The following is a 14,915-nucleotide window of genomic DNA, read 5'->3' as shown; positions in this document are numbered from 1 at the left end:
CACACTAACGGCAAACGATATATCAGGTCTGGTGCAAGTAGCTAAAAAGTTCAGACTGCCAACCGCCTCTCTATAAGGAACAACTGTATTAAGTTCAATATCTTTCAAATTACCGTGGGACCTTTCAATTGGTGTCGAAACCGTGTTTGCATCTTGCATATTGAAACGATGGAGAATCTGTCTGACGTGCGATTCTTGATTTATAAAAATAGAACCATCTTCAAGACGTGAGATTTGAATGCCAAGGAATAGTTCAGTTGTTGCACTGTTAAAAATTGCTGTTAAAATTTACAGGAATTTACCTGGCAGAAAATTACCAGGAAAATTCCTGTAAAATTACAGGTATTTTTTCCTGTAACCGTAGCAAGTAAAAACCTGTTCTAGACACGAGAAATACAAAGTACCATTAACAGCAAATTTTAAATTGCTGTTGTTCCAACATGAAATTTCCCATTACGTTTACGGTAATTTAACAATAGAACTTTATTATCCTGTTGTCGCAAAAATTATGCTGGGGCTATAGGCCTACCCAAAATTAATTCCAAATATTAATTACTACATGATAATTGTACATGAATGGCAATTTTAAATTTAAATTATAGATAAAACTAAATTATTGATGAACTTTTTTATTTGAAAAACATGATACAGCAATTGAATCAAATCAGGTTATGTGAACAAAATTTTTAAAACATCAAAAAGTGCATAAACCTCACCAAGATCGTTTTTACTAAAAATACTTATACAATTTATAAAATTTAAAGTTCAAATTTTCAAATCAATTAATAAAATAAAATCTGTCAACGTTCGTTAACACTTGTATTTCGGTGAAATTAAATTATAAACGTGAATTTTCTGCTATTTAATACTCTAAGGGTTAGGTTTTCTTCTTCCTGTCACCCTTTAAATTTACTTTCCTTCCACACAAATATACTGGTGGTAGGCCAACTGCAGAAAACGTTGGCCTACCACCAGGGTATTTGTGCGGCAGGTAAGTAAATTTAAAGGGTAACAGGCAGAAAAAAAAAGACCTTTAATTTAATTTAACAATTGATGTTTTTTGAAATTATCAGCTTCAGCTTCCTTGTTTGATTGCCATTGATGGAGATACTCGAGATGAAACTTTAGTCAAATCCTGGAATCCAGCTGTTTCCATTTCTCAATCTTGATTTTAATAAATTCAGCCAAAATATTTTTCAATTTGAATTAAACTCATCAGTGTTCAATGTCTTCTATGAGTGTACTGCAGCTAAACAATATAATAATTTTAATAACTGTAAATTCTTCATACAAAATCACAATTATTGAACCAAAAACATATGCACATTAAGCATAGTCATTAAGATTTTAGGCAGGTTCTTTCAGCGGTAGTGATTAAAATACAATTACAATTATTTTTAGTAAAAAAGTTTAAATAGATGACCAAATTTCAAACTCAATTTTAAAAAGGGAGCTAAATGGATTTTTTTTTCTCCTAGCTTACTCAATGGGTGACCACAGACTAAGATAGATAATTTTTGAAGATATTTAAAGGCAACTTCTCTTACATTTCACCCAGAATCACATTTATTGAATAAAGAAAATGTAATCCCCTACTTCAAGACTTGGGCAAGGTGGTTTTTTAGAGGTGTTAAAACAGTAACTTAAATTTTAAAATAAGTGAAATTTTGGTGGTATACACGCTAGAGCTTTTTTTTTTCAATTTGATACCATCACTTAAAAACAACTTTGAAAAAGTCTGAATAACTATGTAAAGTAATAAAAGGGTGGTTAAATATTTTTGGATTCAATAATTGTGATTTAGGGCAAACCAAATTGAATATATTAAAGTTATCGTAGTGAAATAAAATAGTTTCCTTTAAATGCAGCTGAAAAGAAACATCATTAGTTTGTGTTCACCCATTGAATACGGTAGCAGACCTGTGTAAAATTTTCACTTCGCCAACTTTTTAAAATAAAAAAGTGGTTAAATATCTTTTGGTCCAATAATTGTGGTTCTGGGTTAAAAAAAATCTTAGATAACAGTATTAAGTTGGTTAAATAAAATTTTTCATCTGCTACCATACCCAATGGTCACACATAGACTAACAAAGATAATTTTTAACTATATTTAAAGGCAACTTCCCTTACATTTCACTGTAAAAACATTGAAACTTCCTTCACTGCCATAACTTTATTATATGCAGTTTTATATTCCAGAATCACAATTATTGAAGATAAAAAAATACGTAACCACCTTAAAATTACCCAACACAGGTATTCAGACTTTGGCAAGGTTGTTTTTAAGTGATGGTGTTCAATTTAAAAAAAATTACTTCAGCTTTTAAATAAGATTTTATTTTTGATCCACCCTATATCATTTACATATCATTTTTTTTATTCTAATTTAACCCTCACTTTAAAAACTTTGCAAGTCTGAATAGCTGTGTAGAGTACTATTAACAGAGATAATTATTTCTTGGTTCAGTTAATGTGATGATTCGAGTGAAAAATTTGCATATGTTAAAGTTATTGGATTGAAGGAAACTTCAGTGTTTTCAGGGTGATAATTAAGGGAAGTTGTCTTTCAATATAGTTGAAAATTATCTTTTTCAGTCTGTGGTCACCCATTAAATATGTTAGGAAGTGAAAAAAATTCATTTAGCAAGCTTTTCTTAAATTTGGGTATCCACCCTGTATCATTTAAAAGCTCGAGCATTTTTTTTTTCAAATTAATTTTAACCATATCTTAAAACAAGCTTCCCTAAGTCTGACTAGCTTTGTAAGGTAATAATAAAATAGCGAAATATTTTTTGGGTTTAATAATTGTGATTCTTATTGAAAATTTTGCATATATTACAGAATTAGGCTGGCTAATTTTATTTTCACCTGCTACCATTCTCAATGGGTGAACATAGAATAACAAAGGTAATTTTCCACTATATGTAAAGCCAACTTTCCTTTCATTTCACTATGAAAACACTGAAGCTTCTTTCAATGCGATAACTTTATTACATGCAATTTTTTTCCCCAGAATTACAATTATTGAATCGAACAAAATATGTAACCACCTTAGAATTACCCAACACAGTTATTCAGACTTGGGCATGGTTGTTTTTTAAGTGATGGTGTTCAATTTAAAAAAAATTACTTCAGCTTTTAAATAAGATTTTTTTTGGATCCACCCTATATCATTTATATAAAACCTGAAATAATTTTTTTTTTATTCTAATTCAACCATCACTTTAAAAACCTTGTGCAAGTCAGAGTAGTTGTGTAGAGTACTAATAACGTAGATAAATATTTCTTGGTTCAGTTATGTGTAGGGAAGCTTGTTTTAAGATTTGGTTAAAATGAATTTGGAAAAAAAATGCTTGAGCTTTTAAATATATGATAAAGGGTGGATACCAAAATTTCAAAATAAAATTTAATAAAAGCTTGCTATATGAAATTTTTCACTTCCTAACATATTAATTGGGTGAACACAGATTTAAAAAGATAATTTTCAACTATATTTTACGGCAACTTCCCTTAAATTTCACCCTGAAAACACTAGTTTCCTGCAATCCAATAACTTTGACTTATGCAAATTTTTCACTCAGAATCATCACATTAAATGTGATCCAATCTGTATCGTAAATTTAAAAGCTCAAGCAATTTTTTTTTCCAAATTCATTTTTAACTTATCTTAAAACAAGCTTCCCTTAGTCTGACTAGCTCTGTAGGGTAATAATAAAATAGCTAAATATTTTTTGGATTCAATAATTTTGATTCTGAGTGAAAACTTTGCATATATTACAGTATTAGTTTGGCTAATTAATTTTGTTTCATCTGCTACCATACTCAATGGGTGAACATAGAATAACAAAGGTAATTTTCCACTATATTTAAAGCCAACTTCCCTTACATTTCACTATGAAAACACTGAAGCTTCTTTCAATGTGATAACTTAATTGCATGCAATTGTTTTCCCAGAATTACAATTATTGAATCGAAAAATTACCCAACGCAGCTTATCAGACTTGGGCAAGGTTGTTTTTAAGTGATGGTGTTAAATAACAAAATATACTTCAGCTTTTGAATAAGATTTTTTTCTATCCTACCTATATAATTTATATAAAAGCTGAAGTAATTTATCCATTCAATCCAACAAGCATTAAAAAACCAGGTTCAAGTCAGAATAGCTGTGCAAAGTACTAATAACGTAGAAAATGTTTTTGGTTCAATTGACCTGATGAAAAATTTTCATATGGTAAAGTTACTGGACTGATGGAAGCTTCAGTGTTTTCAGAGCGAAGTCTTCTGTTCACCCACTGAATATGTTAACGAGTGAAAAAATTTATTTTAGCCAGCTTTTACTAAATTTAAGTTTGAAATTTTGGTATCCATCATAGTGTAAGATATACTTAAAAGCTATCGCAAATTTTTTCCAAATTCATTTGAATCATAACTTAAAACAACCTTCCCTAAGTCTGACTAGGGTAATAATGTAATATAATAGCTATGCTAAATATTTTTAGTTTCAATAATTGAGATTCTGGGTGAAATATTTGTATATATTACAGTATTAAGTTGGCTAAGTGTTTTTTTAACTGCTATTTTGCTTCAAAGTGATAGCTATAATATATATAAATTTATCACTCAGAATCATAATTAAAGTTATAAATTATAGCGTTTAACGGGATAATTTAAAAATTGACGCGTTATTGAGTTAAGCCTAGGCGATTTGTTTATACCAATCAAGCATAAATAAATACATTCTTGACCAAATACACAATACAAATATCTACTTAACTAAAATGGGCCCATTATTAACTTAATTATTACTTTAAAATAATGAAATTTAAAATTCTACTCAATATTTTGTATTTGATGATAATTTATGTTCCGTGATACGATCATCTTCAATTGCACCACAGCAAAGCCGTTACACTTTGAAACTAGTGAAAACTGCAACCTCCACAAGATGGCGGGCTCAAGCCGTCGGTTACACGGTATTACCGAAAATTTACTGTTAATATAACGGTTAATCGACGAACAGGACTATTGCTGTTGCGTACAGCAACTATCTAGTAACTCTACCGGTAAAAGTTGGTACTGGAATTTACCTGTTAAAATTTAACAGGAATTTAACAGGAAGCTACAGTAATTTTTAACAGTGTGGTACTACTATCTTGAATTGGTTCGTAATTCGCAGATAAACTTTTGCTTTGTGACTTCTTGTTTCGCAGCTCCAAGTCCATCGTCTACATACAGCACGATTATCAATTTATCTCCAACGCTGTTATTGTAGAATAAACAAGGATCAGCCGTACTTTCGCTCAAACTAAAATTTAAGAGGAAATCGGAAAACCGTTTATTCCAGCACCTGGGTGCTTGTTTCAAACCGTACAGGCTCTTGTTCAGCCTGCAGACTCTGTTGGAACCATCATTATATCCCTCGGGTTGAGATATATATATTTCCTCTTCCAGAAGACCATAGAGAAAAGCGGTTATTACATCAAACTGGGAAAGATGGAGGTTTTCGTTGGCTGCTACACTCAGGACTGCTCGAATGGTCTCGTATCGGGCAACTGGGCTGTACGTTTCATGGTAGTCAATGCCTTCCTGTTGTAAGTATCCCCGGATAACAAGTCTGGCTTTATAACGAGCGATGGTGTTGTTAGCATGAAGCTTGACACGAAAGACCCATCGATTAGACAGAGCCTTTTTTCTCTTCGGTAAATCCACCAACGTCCACGTCTCATTCTCAGCCAATGAAAGAATTTCGTCGTCCATTGCGTCAGTCCAGTCTTTTGATTTCTCCGAATTGACAGCTTCAAAGTAAGTAGAAGGCTCTTCGATCTCTGCAACCATAGCTTCGAATAGTCGTCGGGACATTTTACTTGTATGATGGTCTCGCCGCTTGATGGGATAAGGTATCGCTATCTTTGGTGCCACGTCCTCATGACCAGATGAAGTGGCAGCGACGGTATTGTTCGAACCGTCCTCGTCGGCAGAATGACCAGATGAAATGGCAGCGACGGTATTGTTCGAACCGTCCTCGTCGTCAGAATGACCGGCGTCTTCCGAGTCCTGATATTCGTAAGGACCAGTGCTTCTGAAAGAACTGATTAACTCTGGTTCGAAAACAACATCTCTACTGCATACAAGCCTGTTTGTTTCTTGGATCCAACTGTGAAACCATCAACATCATTGTTATATCCAACGAAAAAACTACGTATGCCTTTTGGATCCCATTTACGACGCCGTGCATCAGATGTTTTGACGTAACACACAGTGCCAAATACTTTAAAGTCGTGTACTCTGGGTAGCTTGCCATGAAAAAGTTCATACAACGAAATTTAAAAAAGGTATAATATAAAAAACAATGTAAACAATACGACCTATACGATAATAGATGTTCAGGGAAATATGTAAATATATTTATTTATTTTTATTTCCTTTAACAATCCTAAGGTAAAGAATGGATGCCGCCCACCATCAGGAGACCCGGGTGGGAAAACTAATATAAAAGCTGTTGAGGCCATGTAATTTTCTATCGTTTGATATACAGGGTCTTTTTTTTTGCTCGGAAAAGTGTTTTTTTTTCAAAAACTATTTATAGTACTGATTTCTAATTTGGAAGGTCAATTCTCTATACCGGGGGACATCAGTTTGAGAAATTTGAGCGTTTTCGGTAATGTTTTTCACCAATTTTGAAAAATTATTTTTCGACCACTAGGTGCGAGATAAAAAATTTCTATTATAAAGTTGTAGGCCGTCATCGAAAACCCTTAAAAATTGTTCACTCGACGAAAAACAATTTATTTATCAGTGAAAATTCGAGCTTGAAAAATTTACAAGTTGGTGAAGCCAAATTACGATTGTTTGAAACGATAATTGAAACCGAATTACCTAATCCAGTTGAAACTTTGGTTAAAAAAACGACCGGATTTAAAAAACACGAGGCTATAGGTCAATCCTAAACATGCATTGGGTATTTAAAGGAAAACTTTGGGAGATTATTATCAGTGTTTGATAATATTTCGAACAATGCCTCGTTATTCAGTAGCTGAGCGTACCGAGATAGTTGCCATTTACTATGGAGAAGCAGCGCAAAACCTTAGAAGAGTGACTGAAATCTTCGCAGAAAGACATCCAAATGGAGCACCATCTGTAAATACAGTAAGACGAGCAATTCACGATTTCAATCAATTTGGTAACTTGTAACCTAGGTTTCGCGGATTGGGTCAACCGGATTTAGACTTCAAGAACAATGTACTCGCGTACTTTGTGGCATATCCTCGTCACAGTTGCGCTAACGCCGCTGCTGATTTGGGTTGTTCTGCAAATCGTGTGTGGAAAATTCTTCGTAAGAATCGCTATCACCCATAAAGAGCTACGCTCCACCAAGGACTAATTGACGGAGACCATCAAAGACGTTATGAATTTAGCAACTGGTTACTAAATGCTGTCCAAGAAGATAGACAATTTTTGCGCCATGTTTTGTTCTCCGACGAAGCGTCATTTTCTAGAGATGGGCCCTTTAATCATCAAAACAGCCATCTTTGGTCTGACATCAACCCACATTGGGGTTTTGAATATCATCACCAGGTTCAATTTGAACGGGTCAATGTTTGGGTTGGACTTGTTGGAAACCGTTTGATTGGTCCCTTTTTCCTGCCGACGAACCTCAACGGCCAAAGGTATTTACATTTTCTACAGAACGAACTGAGTGACGCAATCGACGACCTTCCATTGGCTGAAAGACGTCAGTTGTGGTTTCAGCAAGATGGCGCCCCTCCGCATTTTTCCCGGCAAGTAACTGAGCACCTCAACAACGAGTTTCCTGAAAGGTGGATAGGGAGAAATGGTCCAGTGCATTGGCCAGCAAGGTCACCTGACCTAACACCGCTGGATTATTTTCTCTGGGGATTCGTTAAAGCAAAGGTATACGCCACGCCCATTGAAACTAGGGAGGAACTCATTAGACGAATAATCAGTGCTTGCCGAGACGTCACACCAGAAATGGAAGAGAAAGCGTTTGAGAACTTAATTGTCCGCGCACAAACCTGTGTTGCAGCCAATGGTGATATTATTGAAAATGTTTTGTAAAAATTTATGTGAATAAAATATCTGCATTTAAAAACCAAACGTGTACATTTTTTCAAGTGTGAAAACTCTACTACGTTTGTATTAGACTTGTTCCCTTTTCAATTATCGTTTCAAACAATCGTAATTTGGCTTCACCAACTTGTAAATTTTTCAAGCTCGAATTTTCACTGATAAATAAGTTGTTTTTCGTCGAGTGAACAATTTTTAAGGGTTTTCGATGACGGCCTACAACTTTATAATAGAAATTTTTTATCTCGCACCTAGTGGTCGAAAAATAATTTTTCAAAATTGGTGAAAAACATTACCGAAAACGCTAAAATTTCTCAAACTGATGTCCCCCGGTATAGAGAATTGACCTTCCAAATTTGAAATCGGTACTATAAATAGTTTTTGAAAAAAAACACTTTTCCGAGCAAAAAAAAAGACCCTGTATAATTTACCATCCTATGTTAAATAGTGGGCACCGCCCACCCTTAGGATACGCGGGTGGGCAAACCAATACAAAAGTTGTTGAGGCCATGTGATTTCCTCTCTTTATATAAATAAAATACCATCCTAAGTTGAAGGATTAAAACTTGGGCACCACCCACACTAAGGAGACCCGGGTGGGCAAAGCAATACAAAAGCTGATGAGGCCATGTGATTTCCTATCGTCTGATATAGAATTTACCATCCTATGTTAAAGAGTGGGCACCGCCCAGCCTCAGGATACGCCGCATACGCGGGTGGGCAAACCAATACAAAGGCTGTTGTGCCCATGTGATTAAATTTCCTATCGTATGATATATAATTTAACATCCTTTGTTCTTTAACACGAATAGGGACTTGGCAGCATGACGTCACGCCATACCTTTGGCCATGGCCGCCATGCTGGTATAAATTTTTTTACGCGGGGCAAATTTACAAATCATCTTATAACAATCAAGATATCAAAATAAGCTGCCTTTTGATTAACGGATTACGTGAAAACACACATTTTAACATCTTTTAATTCCTAAACTGGAGCGTCTAGACTAATTTAATTTCAGTTTGAACTGCATGCTTACCTCCATGAACATGTTAGTGTTTAACAAATAAATTGAAATACATAAGTAAATAAATTAAAATTATTACTTTGAAAATTAGCCGTCAGTTCTTTGATTGATGATTTAAATCCGAGTAATGTTGAGAGATAACTTTTAGTTTTCTAACTCGAAAAGTACACTTAAGAAAAAATCACACTAAATATCAAATCAAAATAAAAACTCAAATTAGTCGAGGACCACCATTAGAAAATGGCGGTTGTTTAGGAACTCTTCTAAACGAATAATGTAAAATAAGATCGTATGCGAAGTTTATATATAAGCCCTTTCCTGGAACTTCTTTAAAAAGGCGCGAAAAAATAGTGCGATTTCCGCCCAATTTCCATTATAATACATTCCACTCGGCTCTGGCTAAACCAAATATCGGTATTCTCGGACCATAATGTAATACCGCGATGGTGGGGCTTTCCCGCACGAAATCCCTGAGTCACCTGTAATTTCCGCTAAAGAAGAGTCAATTTTAACAGGGGGGGGGGGGTAGATTTTAAATAAAATAATTTTTCGTCTCTTTTTGGTCACTTTCGAGTTGTTTCTGTCCAAATAGAGTACCCGTGTGATATATTATAAATTATTCAAAAACAGCTTTTTCAAAGCTTTAATTAAATTGTTAGCCGTTATGCAACGACTGCTGTTTACAAGCCTTTGCCCTTTGGATCAATGTAAGTACCCGCATTGAACAATTTGGTGTCCGTATCGTTATTGTTTTAATGTATGAGATATTTTTATTCAAAACTTCAATGTAGTTTAAAATATTATTTCGTTTGTATTTTTTGACACGTGCGGGAAGATTTTGATTTTAGTCTTTATAACCAATTACGATTTTATTCGCACACTTTTTTAGGGAAATAAACCTCAAAATTGGTTCCGTGTGGACTACCGCTAAAGTGGTGGACGACATAAATGGAAATGAAACCACATTGGAAGTCTGGAGAGCCACGGGGGAAAGTAAACTTTCTCCGAAGGTTCTAACCGGAATTCTCTGTCATCTTGGATGGGCACAGTTTACGGTGACCAGTCGAACCGGACGTAATGTTTCCGCGCCATTTTCGGTGACAACTGATTTGATAAATTTGTCACCGAACTTCTTAAGTAAGACCCATTCCATTTTAAAAAGACAAGTTAAAATAGCGCTTCAAAACATGCGGGGGAAATTGTAGTAGTGTAGCCGTAGTTTCATTGTGTAGAACCTACACTTAGCTACAAGTTATTATCCTACAACTAATTACTAGGCTAAATAGCTTCTAAAATCCAATTAGCTATAATTTAATGTTTTTAGCAATTTAAAATTAAAAATCATTTCTTTAATGTATTAGGCAAAACTTTGTATATGAAGCTATTCCCACATGAAAAACGAGGATTGGAGCAGAAAGATATGAACGTGCCCAAGAAAAGAAATACAACATCAACGTATGTATTAATATATATATACTATATATATTTCCTACCAAAACGGATCGTTATCCGGTTTTGAGATCTGTGAGAATACCTTTATTAATAATCACGAGCACATGCTCGAGCCAGCCTCTAAGGTTTTACCGAAACACAACTCCGGGACGTCATTTTCGGATTTTTCAGGGAGGGAAATTAGTGTCCGGAACAGTGTTCCCGGGTGGTAAATACCACCTGACATTTATTGTGGCAAATAATGATTTTTAGTGACAAATTGACATATAGTGGCAAATATTAGAAAAAGTAAAAATACTAATAAATGTTTCGTATGAAATACCATAAAAGCATTTTTAGGCTATTTTTGTAATTATCCTACGCCAAGAATTGGGCTATTTTTATATTTATTTTATTTTATTCATTGCTAAAAGTTATAGTAAATTAAGTGTTCTAAGAGTACAATTTTTTTCCCTATTTGTCACTAAATGTAATAATTTGTCAAATTTGCCAATATTTGTCACTATTTACCAGTGACATGGCGTATTTTCGAAAAAAGTGACATTTTAGGAACACTGGTCCGGAAGTTTTTAAAGGGCAAAAACGCGTCAAATTCAATGTTTTTGAAATTTTAATTGAAATAGTTTTTGCATAATTGCTAGTTATTTTCATAAAAATAGACAATTAATACATCATATTAAACAGAACGTTTATAATGTAGTTAAATGCAAATTAATTCGTGAACTAGTTTATATAAATTCAGGGGGGCAATGGCCACCTTGCACCACCGAAATGACGTCCCAGACACTACTGATAATAAAAGTAAAAATATTATAATGATTATAATTTCGTTATATTTAACAGGAAAGATACGGATGAAAAGTGTGTTTTAGATTCATTGAATATCAGAAAATCCTTCATCTTAAAAATACAACCAATTATCTTTCACGGCGAAAATTTAGCACTGTCCTACTATCGTCTTCTTGACAGTTCATTTGCCGAAGAACTTTTTATTTTCCTAGAGAAAGAGATAACTTACTTTAGCGGACGTATGTCGCGAGTCAGAATACGTGGCGAATGGATAAATATCCCACGCCAACAAGTGGAGTTTGGAAATGACGGACTTGAATATAGTTTCTCCCCTAACACGTTTCCAGCCAAGCTATGGCCTTCCGTACTTCGAGAACTATGTCGAATAGTTTCCACAATTGCCGGGACTGATTACAACTTTGTATTGGTAAATCGATACAAAGATGGGAATAGTTATGTGGGCACCTTTAAAAAAACTCCTAATCTCTAGTTTTTTACCAAAATTTTAATTTGTATATTTTTTTAAAAACTGTATTTAAATGGTTGCAATAAATGTTTTTGGGTTGTTCGACTGCGACTTGCAAATCTGATAGTCATTCTTTTGCTTATGCACGCGGCTCTACAATTGGTGACTCGAGACTCGTAACGCATCCCTGGTTCATTCAGTCATTATTCCTTCACCGGTAGACTTACGAAAAAGCCATCATGTCTAAAGCCACACCTGAAGGAGACGATAACTTTTCTGCACTCTCGGAACAAGTTCAACAGCTATCGGAACAACTCAGACAGGCCTTGTCATCGAGAGATCAGCCCACGCAAGACAGCTCTATGAATCAAGAAATTGCACGTGTTTCAATCAAGGTGCCACAGTTCTGGAGGGAGAACCCTGATCTATGGTTTTCCACGATTGAGTCACAATTCCGGATCCACCGCATTACTTCAGATCAATCAAAGTTTGATTATGTGCTACAATCCTTGGACCAAACGATCATTCCATACGTCTCCGACATTCTGAAAAAACCACCGGAGGCCCCATATCAAGCAATTAAGTCAAGAATCATTGCGTCGTTCAGCGAAACGGACGAGAAAAGACTACGGACGCTTCTCGGCGGAATGCTGATCGGCGACCAAAAACCTTCGCTTTTCCTACAGACGTTGAGGAATCAAGCCGGATCACAAGCAAACGACGCTATTTTAAAGTCATTGTTTTTGGACCAATTACCCGAGCAAGTCCGTGGCATCCTTGTCATGAGCAACGAGAGTGACCTGGATAAAATTGCCGCCCAAGCAGACAAGGTCGTCGAAACTTTACGGCCGAGTACCATATCCGCCGTGACCTCGCAAACATCCACTTTTCGAGAAGCGTCGCCCATCGAGCACCTCGTACAACAGATCAACGAGTTAAACAGGAAATTCGAATCGTTCAGCCGCGGGCGCACCCAGCATCATGGAAGAGACTACTCTAGCGGGGAACGCAACCGTTCACGATCACGAGGACGCAGTTTCAACCCAAGAGGGAAGCTCTGTTTCTACCATTTCCGTTTCGGCGAAAAAGCAAATAAATGCCAGGATCCCTGCGATTGGAAGCGGAACTCTTCACCACACAGACGTTCGGATCCGGAAAACTAAGTGGCCGGTCGGGTTTAGCGGCGACCGACGATCCTGGCCTAATTTCTCGTCGTCTTTTCATTTTTGATAAAACATCACAGCGTAAATACTTGATTGACACCGGAGCTGACGTATCTGTAATCCCACCCACTAATCAAGATAAGCGTCACATAAATCGTCACGTACAACTCTATGCAGCCAACGGAACGCCAATCAGGACGTACGGGACGAAACTCCTGGAACTTGATCTCGGACTACGTAGATCTTTCAAGTGGAAGTTCACCATCGCAGACGTGGGAAAACCGATCATAGGAGCTGACTTCATGACGAATTTCCACCTCTTACCTGATTTAAAATTGAAGAAATTGGTGGACAGCTCAACGTCACTCGCCGCTCGCTGTGACGTCCTTGATTACCCGGCCAGAGGAATTACTACGATTTCCGGTTCATCAGACTTTCACAAAATCCTTGCTTTATATCCTGAGATTACCCGTCCATCGGAAGTCCTACGGCAGCCAAAACATAACGTTTTCCACCACATCGAAACCACTGGACCACCAGTAGCAGAACGGGTTCGCAACCTTGATCCGAAAAAACTTTCGCTTGCGAAAAAAGAATTCTGTTTCATGATGGAACAAGGGATTTGCCGGCCATCAAAGAGCAACTTCGCAAGTCCACTTCTTATGAAGCGTAAGAAAAACGGCGAATGGCGACCGTGCGGGGATTTCCAAGCTTTGAACAAACATACCCGTCCTGACCGATATCCTTTGGCTGTTCTAAACAACTTTACCGCAAACTTCGCTGGATGTCAAATATTTTCGAAATTTGATCTCGTCAAAGCATTCCATCAAATACCCGTTCACCCCGACGACGTTCACAAGACAGCCGTCATCACCCCATTCGGACTGTTCGAGTTTTTACGAATGCCGTTTGGTCTGTGCAACGCCGCCCAGTCGTTCCAAAGATTTATGGATGAAATCTGTAGGGGTTTGGATTTCGTGTTCGTTTATGTTGACGACATCGCCGTGGCATCCCCCAATGCGGAGACGCACAAGGAGCATTTGCGGTTACTTTTTGACCGGTTTAAAGACTACGGGATCATCATAAATCCTTCGAAGTCACAGCTCGGCATGGAAGAACTCGAGTTCCTTGGTTTCTTGGTCAACGCAAATGGTATATCCCCGTTACCTAGCAAGGTCAAGGCCATCGGCGAGTATCCTAAGCCCAAGACAATCTCTGAGTTACGAAGGTTTCTCTGTATGGAGAATTTCTATCACCGGTTCATCAAAAATGCCGCTAATCTCCAAGCACCTCTCAACGAATATTTGAAAGGGGCGAAGAAGAACGACAAAACCAAGGTCAAGTGGACTACTGAAGCTGAAAAGGCGTTTGAAGACTGCAAAACCGCTCTGCAACAGGTCGCAATGTTGGCACATCCGAGGGCAGAAGCGTCCTTGGTTCTCAAGGTTGACGCGTCAGATTTCGCAATTGGGGCCGCTTTGGAGCAGCGGGAAGGATCTGTGTATGAGCCGCTTGCATTTTTTTCTCGCAAGCTGTCGGAACCGCAATTGAAGTACAGTGCCTACGACCGTGAACTTTTAGCAGCATATTCAGCAATCAAGCATTTCAAACACATGCTCGAGGGTCGACAATTCATACTTTATACCGACCACAAGCCATTAACCTTCGCTTTCAACCAGAAGCTCGACAGGGCGAGCCCAAGACAAGCCAGACACCTCGACTACATTGGACAATTTACAACGGATATCCGCCATATCAAAGGAGTCGAGAATACAGTCGCTGATGCCTTATCTCGTATTGAGATTAATTTCATGGAAATGGGATCTCTCGATTTCCAGGAATTGGCTAAAGCGCAAGAAATGGATGAAGAGCTACAGGCTTTTCAAAAATCAAAGACGGATTTGAAATTGATGAAGGTGGAAATACCCGGCGCTA

The 14,915-nt window shown here is 36.8% G+C and overlaps 1 protein-coding gene across 1 annotated transcript; it reads left to right on the top strand.

Moving 5' to 3' along the window:
• The first annotated feature begins 12,056 nt into the window (after window positions 1-12,056).
• LOC149935057 (uncharacterized) lies at window positions 12,057-12,980 on the top strand. Its single transcript, XM_090153517.1, has one exon. It carries the CDS (start codon window positions 12,057-12,059, stop codon window positions 12,978-12,980), a length of 924 nt encoding a protein of 307 aa, XP_090009643.1.
• The last annotated feature ends 1,935 nt before the right edge of the window (window positions 12,981-14,915 follow it).

The sequence above is a fragment of the Leiobunum rupestre genome, chromosome 7 (genome assembly GCF_980474605.1).
Source record: "Leiobunum rupestre chromosome 7, qqLeiRupe1.1.hap1, whole genome shotgun sequence".
Classification (NCBI taxonomy): Eukaryota; Metazoa; Arthropoda; class Arachnida; order Opiliones; family Sclerosomatidae; genus Leiobunum; species Leiobunum rupestre.
This window is presented reverse-complemented; position numbering and strand designations above follow the sequence as displayed.